The following is a 13,068-nucleotide window of genomic DNA, read 5'->3' on the forward strand; positions in this document are numbered from 1 at the left end:
GCTGGATTACAGGCATGTGCCACCATGCCCGGCTAATTTGTATTTTTAGTAGATGAGTTTCACCATGCCAGGCTGGTCTCCAACTCCTGACCTCAGGCGATCCGCCCACCTCGACCTCCCGAAGTGCTGGGATTACAGGCGTGAGCCACCGTTCCTGGCCTTTCACCCCATTTTCTGTCACCAAAGGGAAATCGTTTTGCTGAAATATGTGTAAAGGAGGTTAAACTCAGAAGAGATTCTCATCCCCTCAGTTAAGGTACTGAGACTATTTTCCACCCATTCAAGAGGGTGCTTCTTCACGGAGTTCGTTTAAGCTGAAACGGCAGCTGTTGACTCTCATTTGTGTCATCTTTATACATTTACTGCATATGTCACTGTCCATTTCCCCCTTCTTTCTATTTGTCTTCAAAATGATGCTTATGAAGTAGAAGACGACCAAGGGGTCGTCTTGCTTTTTACGCCTGCAAATTGATGGCGTGATCACTGTCAAATGCAAACCCAGCCCTGACCCTGTCCTGTTTGGCAATGTCCTGCTGTCTGACCTGCACATAGCTACACTTCCTGCTGTGGCCCACCCGGGCCTTCGGAATCTGATCCCTTCTCCCCTGTCACCTGTGGCCATGTCTTCCCCATCCCGGACCTCTCTACTTAGCTCCTCATGTTGTGGATCCTAACTCTGAGACTTTGCTTGTGTGGCTCCTCTCCCACTTGTCCATCATCATGTCAATCATCATGTCAATCATCATGTCAATCATGTCAATTATGTAAGTATAGATTCCAAAGTGACAATGAGAGTGGTTAGGATGGCAAGAGGAGAAAAAGCAAGCTGGATTCATGGATTGCTTGTGTCTTGTCCTCTACAGACCCTTGCTTGTGTCTGCTCTTATCTGGGCACCACAGTTGAATTGATGAGTTTTGGGACCATCAGCAACACACCCAATCATTGTATATGGAATACTTTGGGGGATGCTTTTTTCTATATTTATTTTACTTCATTAAACTGAGACCCAGACGAGCAGAAACTGGCTAACACATCTTGGTCTTAGCTTGGAATATCTGTGCCACAACTTACTTTTTCTTTTCTTTTTATTTTCTTTTTCTTTTTTTTTTTTTGAGATGGAGTTTCGCTCTGTCCTTGATCTTTCTAATTCTCACTTTCATCAGCAAAGATGGGAAAGGAGAGTAACACCACTCTGGGTTGTTGAGAGGATTCAGTAACATGTTTATAAAGCATAGTACCTGATACTTAATGAGCACTTAGTAAGTTTTAACCTGTGCACTTAAAATTTTAACCATCATTGTCATCATCTTTATCATCGTTTGCAATTATTACATTTACTGCCTTCTAGTAGAAGGAAGGGGATGGGTCGCTGGCTGGCTAGATGGATAGAAGGATGGAAGAGAGGAAGGATGGAACTGAAGAAGAGGGAAGAACAAAAATGGCGACACATAGTACCCTTGGGTGAACTGAACTTTTAAGATACAGATTCTCGGCAATATGATCTTGAATTGATGCCTCTTTGGGTGGCATGGAGGCTGTACATTTGTAGATCTTGGGAAACAACTTTTAAAGTAATCATAGTTATATGTAATCATAGTTATAACAATAGTTATTTTAGGCACATAACCCAAAGGTTTTCTTGCAAGGAATCTATGAACCTTAAGAGTGAGGGCTTCTGTTAAGAGTAAGGGCTTGCCTGGAGTGGTCATGGATCATGGGACCAAGCCAACCTGGCATTGCTTGGGTTGAACAGGGAGCAACACCTCTGAGCCCAGTCTGTCAAGCCTGCTCTTTGACCCGCAGTGAGACCACCCACACAGACATCAGTGCAGCAACTCCCTGGCGTCAGGGTTTGAACATTTGGTTACTCTCAGGGAACTCTCGATTTATGTAAGACTTGGAAAAAGCGTTTGAGTTTCTGTGGTTTACAATTATATTTCCCAACTTGGCCCATGAATCCAGCTTGGTTTTTCTCCTCTTAGCATCCTAACCACCCTCATTGTCACTTTGGAATCTACACTTACATAATTGACATGTTGAGAAGTTGTGCCGAAACCACACTGAAATCACATTTTAATAACATGGGAACCATCTTTTCCCAGTAAATTGTTGAGAAGCTAATTCTTGTCAGCCTAAAAACTTGAATATACATTTGAATAAATCAGCGGTGCTATACTGTGGCAGCCGGCTAAAAATCCCCAAGGAAGATTATATTTTTAGTTGAGCTACTTGTCACTGCACTGTGTTTTTAATACTGCGAGTCCTTTCTTTTCTTCATTTTTGAAGAATCTATTCCATACCTTGTCATTCAGCAAAACATAAACAGGACCTCTTAATTAGCGGTAAAGTTCCTCAGTTTGATTTTTAAGCTTAAACTGCTGTTGGAGTTCAGTCACTGACTCGTCATCAAAAAGACATTTGAGGCTGGGCGCGGTGGCTCAAGCCTGTAATCCCAGCACTTTGGGAGGCCAAGACAGGCGGATCACAAGGTCAGGAGATCGAGACCATCCTGGCTAACACGGTGAAACCCTGTCTCTACTAAAAAAAATACAAAAAACCAGCTGGGCGAGGTGGCAGGCGCCTGTAGTCCCAGCTACTCGGGAGGCTGAGGCAGCAGAATGGCCTGAACCCGGGAGGCGGAGCTTGCAGTGAGCTGAGATCCGGCCACTGCACTCCAGCCTGGGGACAGAGCGAGACTCCGTCTCAAAAAAAAAAAAAAAAAGACATTCGAGCTGACTTTATGCAATAATTGATAACCAAAAGCAGAAAGGAGAAAAAGGTCTCCGGTTGTCTCAGAAGTACAAGTTATGCATAAGGTGACAAATTACACAGCTTGGGAAATGGATCTTAGTGGAATGCACCAGCAGTGCCTTGATTTCCCACCTCAGATCTGAAAACTCCTGAAAAACTGACAAGGTGGTTCCCCAGCCTGGCTGTGTGTAGAATCAGCTGGGAATCCTTGAACACTGCAGTCTGGTTGCCACCCCCAGGATTCTAATTTAACTGTTCTGCATTGTGGATGGATGGATGGATGGATGGATGGCTGGCTGGACAGAAGGAAGACTTGGAAAAAGCGTTTGAGTTTCTGTGGTTTACAGTTACATTTCCCAACTTGGCCCATGAATCCAGCTTGGTTTTTCTCTTACCATCCCAAGGAGGGTTAGAGGGAGGGAGGGAGGAAAAGGGGGAAGGGAGCAGGTAGAAAGGGAACAGGGAAGGGAGGACTGGAGGAAGGAAAGAAGGGATTATTCTGGAGTGTACACTGGGCATTTGCTTTTAAAGCAAATCCAAGAGATCATTAAATTTGTATCAATGAATACACTGTTACACCTCAATTAACACTATAATTCATATATCAGAATAACACTTTGTTATTTGTTTTTGAGGTAGGGCTGGCTCTGTCACCCAGGCTGGAGTACAGTGGCACGATCACAGCTTTCTATGGCCTCAGCCTCCTGTGTTCAAGTGATCCGCTCAGCGTCCTGAGTACTCAGGACGTGCACCATCATGCCGGCTACTTTTTATTTTTGTAGAGACGAGATCCCCTTATGTTGTCCAGGCTGGTCTCCATCTTCTGGAATCAAGTAGTCCTCCTGCTTCTGCCTCTCAAAATACTGGGATTACAGGCATGAGCCATGTCCAGCTGCCTTGTATTTTTTTTTGAAGAGAATGATTGAGGTTCTGTAGGAAAAATGTTAAATATGTGTGTGCAGAAATAGTTCAAATATTCAAATTTTTTGCAAGATATTTTTTCTAATAACACTTTTTTCTACATTTTCCTTAATCATTTAGTGAAGACAGTAAATTAATAAATTGGAAAAGACTGAATATTTTAAGAAAAACCAAGTTTAAAAATTTTGCACCTAATATTTCTTATAATAGCCAAAATTCAGATATTGAGAATGAATTCAACTTGACATGGTAAAATTCTAATAGGCTGAAATAATGTTCTGGTCTAGAGCTGTGTAGCTTTGTGTAGCCCATTGATGGTCTAAAAAAAGAGCAGCCTATTTTTATGGAACTCACTGTGTCTTGTATCCTGTCTTGGTAGGGTGGGAGTGTATATGTTTTAGGGGACAATCTGGAGAGAGACCTTAAGGCTGCTTTAGGGAGAGGGTGAGGAACCCTGCTGAAGGCTACTTAATGCATTTTGAGAATGTCAGGAAAGATTTCTCAGAGACCAGGGATTTTTTTTTTTAATTGAGACATAATTTACATACAATAAAATTCCGTGTTTTTTTTTGAACAGAGTCTTGCTCTGTCACCCAGGCTGGAGTGTGATGGCACGATCTTGGCTTACTGCAACCTCTGCCTCCTGGGTTCAAGCAATTCTCCTGCCTCAGCCTACTGAGTAGCTGGGGTTACAGGCACCTGCCACCATGCCGGGCTAATTTTTGTATTTTTAGTAGAGACAGGGTTTCACCATGTTCGTTAGGCTGCTGTTGAACTCCTCACCTCTAGAACCGCCCGCCTCGGCCTCCCAAAGTGCTGCGATTACAGGTATGAGCCACTGTGCCCAGCCAAAATTGATTATTTTAAGCTGTACAATTCAGTGATATTTACTACATTCATGAAGTTACATCACATTACCACTTTTGAATTCCAGAACAATTTCAACCCAAAAAGAAATCCCATGACAATTAGCAGTTATTTCCCATCCCTACTTCCTCCAGCCCCAAGGCAATCACCAGTCTGCTTTCTATCTCTACCTGTTTGCCTATTCTGGACGTTTCATATGAGTGGAATGAGACAACACGTGGTCTTTTGTGACGGGCTTTCACTTAGCATAATGTTCTAGAGGTTCGTCTGTGCTATTGCAAAAATCAGTACTTCATTTCTTTTTATGGCTGAAAAATATTCCATTGTGTGGATATGCCATATCTGTTTATCTGGTTGTCAGTTGGTGGATATTTCTGTTGTTCCTACATTTTGGCTACTATAAATGATGCTGCTATGAACATTATTGTGATTATACCTTATTTGTGAACATCGTGGGTGGTGGGAGGTTGCAGTAAACATGTTGGAAGGTAGGGTCGGAGGTCCATTGATATTGGGGGCTTCAGTACTTCCCCAAGCTCAACACCAACCCCCTTTCTGAGCCCCTCTTGAAGGAGAGTTCCCTGGGACATGCCCGTTATTGGTACAGTCACTGAGGAAGCATTTTTCTTGGGGAAAAACTTACAGGTCCACGATCAAAGCCAACAAGAGACAAGGGGTTGCGTGACTCATTTTTGGTTTAAGAAGTGACAGGCTGAATCTAAGTTGGGCTCAATTATTTTGTAAAGCGTTTTGCTTATTTGTCCTCTCCTGACCTGGGAAATAATTCTAACCAATCAGCACTGGCTCCCATTGGCCCTGGGGTCTGGTTGCTGTGCAGCTGGTGACAGGGGGACCACACCACTACCACATGTGAATTAATCCTCAACTCCGGAGCCAAGTGCCATTCTCCAGCAAGGTTGTATTTCTTCATTAGCTATTCCCAGGGCCCAGAAAGTCCCAGAGGATGTCAGAGTACATTAATTTTTATCATAACATGGAATCTTTCAGGTCTGAATGGCAGCACACAGCTGTCCCGGCCTTCTGAACTCTATTACAGCTCCATATATCTCTAGGCAAAACAGAGGAAGGAGTCGTCATAGGCAAGGGAAATGTACAAAATGCATGAGATGTTTTATGGTTTGAGTGACTTGACCGTGTGTTTAAGCACATTCCCCAAACAATTTTTTTCTTACTGTTCATGTAAGTTCACCTCTGCCACCACCTATTTAAGCCCCCTACCTGCATTAAAACTGTATAAAGTGTATTGAAATAAACTCTTTTTGCACGATGTGAATGATATCACCTGGTACTTAAAACTATTCTATAAATTTATTAAAAAATTAATGTTCCCTTCCCATGATTTTTCTGCAGAATTTATGCATCCATGATACTGCAGAAGTTCATAAATAATGGCTTGTAATGCTGCTTAGTATTGCTTTATGCCTACAAAATGTAATGTTAATTTGTAGCAATGCTAATGTGTTTTCTGGAAGACTCGTTATTTGTTTATTGCCTTTATTTTCCTCACTTAGCAAGTGAGTAAAATGCTTTGAGGGATGCGTTTTATGTATTCAGGAGGCCCAGGTATTATTTTAATAGAAGCGCTGTTGACAAATACCAGTCATCCCCCTGTGCCAGGCCCTGGATGAGGCACTGCTTGGCATGGAGGCTACCCAGATTCTCCCACAAGGAAAGCATAGTCAAAGGCAAAGTTTTCAGTTCTGAGAGTAAATGCGTTCTGCCTAGGTATTGTCAAGTAATTTACTGCCAGCTCTAGCCGTTCACTCAAGTTTCCTGGATACTTTTCACTACTTAGCCATGGATGTGTTTGAAGGCTGCGTGGACCTTCACTTAATTACTCGCAGTGCGGATCAACCTAATTGCATGAGCTCTGTGAACCACAGAGCAGAGTTTCCCACAGTTCACCAAGATAAATAGTCTATTATTTTAACATATATTCGTTTTTTAAAACCTAAAATCAGAAGAGCAACCCCACTTAGCAGAAGTTTTTGCAAAGGGCGAGGCTAAGCTAAGAAGTATAGATGAGTTAGTTTCCAGTGTAATTTTGTAAACACAGATGGTCCTTAAATTAAGCAAATGGTACCTAAATGACTGTGTTGTGGATAATGTTAACAGAGGGAGGGACTCGGGTTTTTTTTTAAAAAAGTACTGATTGTATGCAGTGTTTTAAAGAGACAACTGTGAACTTAGTATGATCAAAGATGCAGGGAGATTTCGCCAGTGGTATCTTGCTATTTTGGGGGGATTTTGTAATTCAACAAAATTCTGTTGTATGCCAAGCATGATCCTAGGTGTGAGAGCACAGGATGACTTCAGATACCATCTCTATCCTTCAGGGGTTTTGGGCCCATTATTAAGACGTAATCCATTTTGGGCATGAGAAGCTGAGGGTCACAGAAAGAACCAATTCCCTGTTTAAATAATGCCACCCTGACCTTCCTTATCTGCTAGCTGTTTCCCTTCTTCTATTTGTATGAATCATAGTCACTTTCTCTTGTGGAGTTTGCTAAATTCTACTCTGGCCTGTCAGATGTCTTTCATATCACTATTGAATTTCTTTAGGACGAGACTATGATACATTTATTAGATGAACAAATGGGAATTTGCCAAGAGAGACTTGGGTTAATTTACATCTTTTCCATCCAAGGGCACTATGTTCAAGTGAGGCTAGTAGGTCATGAGTGTAGTTGAAGTTACTTTTTCTTACTTTCCCCACCAGCCCCCATCCTTATTGCACTTACAGTTGATTGTCCATTTTATTAAATGTCCCCAGGAAGCCGGAACACAGGGCAATGAAGTGCTGAATGTAAAGGGCAGGAGAAAAATTTAAAAACAACCAGAACTGCAACACCAAGAAATCAGACCTGCATGTCAGATATCATGCCCATTGCACTAAGTGCCGTTGGGGCACAATTATCAAACGGATGCATTTTCCCTAGAAAACCATCTTGGAGAGCATGTGGATGGACTTCTATTTTACATTTCCCCCCTTTTAGAATCAGTGAGGTTGAGATTTTGCTGTTGGGACTGCTGATGATGGGATAGGAAAATATAATCAAGGTAATGGACATGAGGCAAAAATTTAAGGAAATGGCAAAAACAAGAGTATTTCCATTTTCTGTTAAGTGTATGTACTGATGTTCTGGAATTCACTCTAAGAGGTTGCAAATGGTGCATGAAATGAAAAATTCCTGGTGGTCTCCAGGGGACACAGCCAGTGCTGCACTCCACTCTGGGTAATTGTTTTGGATTATTTTCTCTATTCCAACTGAAATAAAAAAAAATTAATTAAATGTGGCTAGGTTATCTTGACAGCAGAATCCACTCCCAGTTAATTATTATTTTAATACTTGATGGTGTCTGTCAAATTCTCGACATGTGAAGGTCCTTTCAAATTTAGAAGCACAGCTGATGGTCATTGGCCACCCAAGCTGATATTGATTTTTTGTGTTGATATTTCTCTTGTTTTATTTGCTCTCTTTCCTTGAATATTTATTCAGGACATTCTCTACCAGGGATATTGAATAAGGGCAACAGAAATAATACATAAGTATCTTATAAATGTGGAAGACAATGTATATGTTTTTTTGATTTGTCAATTATTGGTGGGTACCATATCCCCAAAGTGGAATGAGCATTTGAGGAAAAAGGAAATACCCTCTTTTAGGCACCATCTCTGTCAAGGCTGATGCTAGGCTTTTTATATATTTTCTCTAATTCTTGTGGCTGTCAAACAAGGTGGACATTATCATTCCCTCGTATAGCGGACGCAGCTGTGGCTCAGAGGGGTTTATTCACCTTCCTCAGGGCCACACACATAATGAGAGACAGACACAGGTGACAAAGTGAGTTTTCCTTGTCATGCCATCTTATCTGTCACATACCTCTCTGACCTGCGAGAATTGCACTAAACAAAAGAATTCTGTTATGAACATATCACACAAAAGATACTCTTTAACTGGGATTCATGTTTCTCATTCTCTCAATAGAATGACTAACATTTTCTGAGGGTGTCTCAGGTGAAAGAAGATCGCTCATGTTTGTCCATTCTTTCTAAAAGATGCACTTCGTATTGCGTATCTTTCAGTGTCGCTTTCTCAAACTTAAGCCAATTATATGGTCATTTTTGCAAAATCACTGCATCAGTTTACTATTATTTAATGTTTATTGGTACCAATTTTAAGAAATCCTTTACAGGAATATTTGAGAAATTGATTTTGAGAGGATGATGATATAATTTCCATTACATTACAGCATATAAATATATATATATATTTATATATATATTTTTTTTGAGACAGAGTCTTGCTCTGTCACCAGGCTGGAGTGCAGTGGCGCAATCTTGGCTCACTGTAACCTCCACCTCCCAGGTTCAAGTGATTCCCCTGCCTTAGCCTACTAAGTAGCTGGGACTATAAGCATGTGCCACCACGCCCAGCTAATTTTTTATATTTTAGTAGAGATGGTTTCACCATGTTGGCGAGGATGGTCTCAAGCTCCTGACCTCATGATTTGCCTGTCTTGGCCTCCCAAAGTGCTGGTATATAAATAATATATATATATTTTTTTGAGATGGAGTCTCACTCTGTCTCCCAGGCTGGAGTGCAATGGCGCGATCTTGGCTCACTGCAAGCTCCGCCTCCCGGGTTCAAGCGATTCTCCTGCCTCAGCCTCCCGAGTAGCTGGGATTACGGTCGTGTGCCATCACGCCTGGTTAGTTTTTGTATTTTTAGTAGAGACGGGGTTTCACTATGTTGGCTAAGCTGGTCTCCAACTCCTGACCTCAAGTGATCCACCCGCCTCAGCCTCCCAAAGTGCTGGGATTACAGGCATGAGCCCCTGCGCCTGGCCGGATATGAATAATTTTTTTTAAACTCCTTGGATGCTACCTAAAATCATCTTGAGTTTTGTTAGTGGCACACATGCTGCATTTTGGGCAGCTGTGGCCTTGGTGGATTGCTGAAGTAGATTTGACCTTACCTGGACTGAGGTAGCTGTTGAAGGGAATTGCTATGTTCAGTGTATGCTGCCATCCATGATTTCAGAAAACTACCTCTAGCTGTTTAAGCAGGGGTCAAACTTAGAATTCTACAGTATTTTTCTCCCTTTTCTGGGAGAAAAGACAGCTGAACGCCAGCAAAGACTAAGAAGTTTCTTAGAAGTCTGTGGGTCCTTAGGCCCTTTCTATTGAATTTCAGAGTATTTCCAGATAGTATGAATTCTTGCAGCTTAGTTGAGAAATGCCCCAGATGGTGTGACATTCTGCTTCCAGGAGGGATTGGAAAGTATTTCCCTTTACATAACATTCCACTCAGCTCATTCCTTTGCTGTGTCTGAAATGGAATCCCCCAAAGCCATAATTATGTTACATTCTGAAGAGTGTTTATTTAACCTGCAAAATCTTGCCTCACTTTGGGGGAGCATGTTAACAATTTCACTTACATATCTTCTCTGTAACTCAACCCCATGGTAGTGGCTAGTACTGCTCCTAGACTTTTTAAAGCATCTTTCTCATCTCAGGTTTGAAATGGTAGGTCTCATTCTTGGGTTCCTTGAGTCCTAATGGGCTGGTCTTGTCTCCACAGCATAAATGACTCTTTCTTGATCAACTAGAACCACATCAACTTTTTCCCTCCCGCTTCAGTGATGTATTGTGAAACATGGCTATTCGATGTCCTGTAGACCAAATGCCATAAGGAAAATAGCACTGATTCAGATGTATCCATCCTGATGCGTACAAAAGGTTTACTTGTCACCACATCTTGACTCTGGGCAAACATGCACTTCCTATGGACATTGATTACTGTCTACTGTAGAGATAACATTTACCCATACAGATTATGGCTGATGGTAGAAAGTGTTAAGTAATGTAGGAATGGACATATCCCAAGGAGAATTGGAAGCCAAGTTCCCTGGCCCTGCTCAAGTTGGTATGACTGGTATATGGTGCCTTAATGGGTACTTAAAGTCCAGGTGACAGTGGCAGGAGGCAGCCAAATGCCTAGGCAGATAGGAGCGTGTCCCTGGTGAAACCCCACTTCCAAGTTGAAGACAGTTTAAAGACTGAAAGCCAAGCTACAGTCCATATTGAGAACTTGTCTTCTTGTTTGGTACACTCTCCTGATTGATCCCCACCTTTCACCTATTCCACATATACCTGCCCTTCCCTAACTGGTTTCCTACACTGTGGTGCCTAGCTTTGATTGTTGCCTTCACTTTAACCTTCTGTGCATGCTCACAAACTAATTAACATGTCCTCCCCATTCTGAGTTAATATAAGGCCCCATACCCAGCCACATGGGGCAACTTTACTGCCTTCAGGTAGGGGAACCACCCCTACCATGTTCCCTCTCCACTGAGAGTTTTCCTTTTACTTAATAAATTCGACTCCACTCATTATCCAGTGTCTGCATGCCTAATTCTTCCTGGTTGTGAGACAAGAACTTGGACCTAGCTGAGCTAAGGAGCAGAAAGACTGCATCACAGGGAACTAGGATAACAGCTCAATCTCCTGTCCTATGTAGCTATGTATTGGTAAGAAGTTGAAGAAACTTGTGTCATTTAGTTGTACCTGTCTTCCTGACCTTGTAAAAGGTCTTGGGAAAGCATGCAGGAACTTTTGAAGAGGAAGATACAGCTAATTTGCAGATGAGGAGCAAGGGAAGAATTCCTGGAAAAAGGAAGAGTCTCCTGAGTCACCTTTGGGAGGTAGGGAGGGTTCGACATGTAGGATGGCCATCTGGGACCAAGTGAAGGATTCTGTCAGTCCCATCTCAGTGGACCACTCAAGAAAGGCGGGTAAGCACTAGGTATAAGTGTGTAAGCAGGGAACACAAAGTACTGTGATTTAAAATATGTTAATTTTTCTACTGTACAGATGAGAGCCAGTTTGGAGATGGGCTGAAGCTCAAGCATCTTACCTCTCTCTGATTTCTTAATGCCACGTTATAAGGCTGCTGCTTGTAGCTCTTGAAGTCACTCCAAAAACAGATGAGTGAGACCCTGTTGCTAAAGTCCCACTGGGTGTAGTTTATTCACAGATACATAAACAGTGGCTTATTCCAGGTAGGATGTGATGAGTGCTTTCAGAAATACAGAAAGTCCTATTGGTTTAAAAAAAAAATTAAATGAAGTGAGTTTTACAGCTAGCACTGTACAATAGGGCAAATTTCACTATGCTAGCACTGTACAATAGGGCAAATTTCACTATGAATTATGACAAACACAGCCATAGAGCCACCATCATTACAGTCAAGGTATAGAACAGTGCCATCACCCCCCAGATGTCCTCTGTGCCCTATTGTAGTCATACCTCCCTCTGACACCTAGCCCCTGGGAACCATTGATCTTTTTTCCGTCCCTAGTTGTTTGTCTTTTCTGGAACATTATGTAAACAGAAATATTCTGTGTGTTGCTTTTGGAGTTTGGATTCATTCACATAGCATAATGCATGCACTATTTGTCTGTTGCTGCTAAATTACCCCCAAAACTTAGTGACTTAAAACAGCAAACATATCCTATCTCACTTTATTAGTTTTCCATTGCTGTTGTAATTAGTTTCCATGTTGTATTAGTTTCCATTGCTGTTGTAATAAATTACCACAAACTTACGTGCTTAAAACCCAAAGCTATTATCTGACAGCTCTGTAGGTTAAAGGTTTGTCTTGGGTCTCATTGGGCTAAAATTAAGGTGTCAATACGGCTCTGCTGATTTCTAGAGACTCCAGGGAGAATCTTTTTCCTTGCCTTTTCCAGCTTCTAAAGGTCACCCACATCATCTTCAAATCCAGCACTGTTGTATCTCTCTGACCTTAGCCCTGCAGCCCCATCTCCTTCTAGCCACAATCGGAAAAGGATCTCAGGACTGTTGTGATGACACTGGGCTCACCTAGATTATCTAGCATGAGCTCCCTGTCTCAAGGTGATAGAGTTTGTATGTTTTTCTCCTCCACATGCCATGTTGAAACATAATCCCTAATGTTGGCGGGGGGTGTGCAGGGAGGTATTTGGATCATGGGGGCGAAACCCTCATGAATGATTTAAGGCCGTCCCCTTGGTGATGAGCGAGTTCACATGATATCTGGCACCTTCCTCCCTTTCTTGCTCTTGCCCTCACCATGTTAGTTGCCTGCTCCCCTTTTTCCTTCTGCCATGACTGTAAGCCTCCTGAGGCCTCACCAGAAGCTAAGCACATGCTTCTTGTACAGCCTGCAGAATCGGAGCCAGTTAAATCTCTTTTCATTATAAATTATCCAGCCTCAGTTACTTCTTTATTGCAATTCAAGAACAGCTTAACACACAAAGTCTTACCCTTGACCACAGTCTGCAGCATCTTTTACCATGTAAGGTAATATGTTTAGTGGCTGTAGGGGTTAGGATGTGGACTTCTTTGGGGGACTGTTATTCTTCCTACTTTGTATTTTTGTGACTCAGGAATTTAGGGACAGTTTGGCTGGTTCTTTCTGGCTCAGGATCTTTCTTAGGCTGCAGTCAAGATGTCAGCTGGG

The 13,068-nt window shown here is 42.2% G+C and overlaps 1 protein-coding gene across 20 annotated transcripts in view; it reads left to right on the top strand.

Moving 5' to 3' along the window:
• Positions 1-13,068, top strand: part of LOC105491228 (WW domain containing oxidoreductase) — a 1,122,875-nt gene that overhangs the window by 307,625 nt on the left and 802,182 nt on the right. Inside the window, exon 7 of one of the 20 annotated variants that reach the window (XM_071083675.1) lies at positions 3,392-4,204. The exons of the other annotated variants lie outside the window; for them this stretch is intronic. Coding sequence (XP_070939776.1) covers positions 3,392-3,470 — 79 coding nt within the window. The 3' untranslated portion in view covers positions 3,471-4,204. Of the gene's footprint in view, positions 1-3,391; positions 4,205-13,068 lie in introns of those variants that run through there. 20 annotated transcript variants of the gene reach the window in all.

The sequence above is a fragment of the Macaca nemestrina genome, chromosome 18, assembly GCF_043159975.1.
Source record: "Macaca nemestrina isolate mMacNem1 chromosome 18, mMacNem.hap1, whole genome shotgun sequence".
Lineage (NCBI taxonomy): Eukaryota > Metazoa > Chordata > Mammalia > Primates > Cercopithecidae > Macaca > Macaca nemestrina.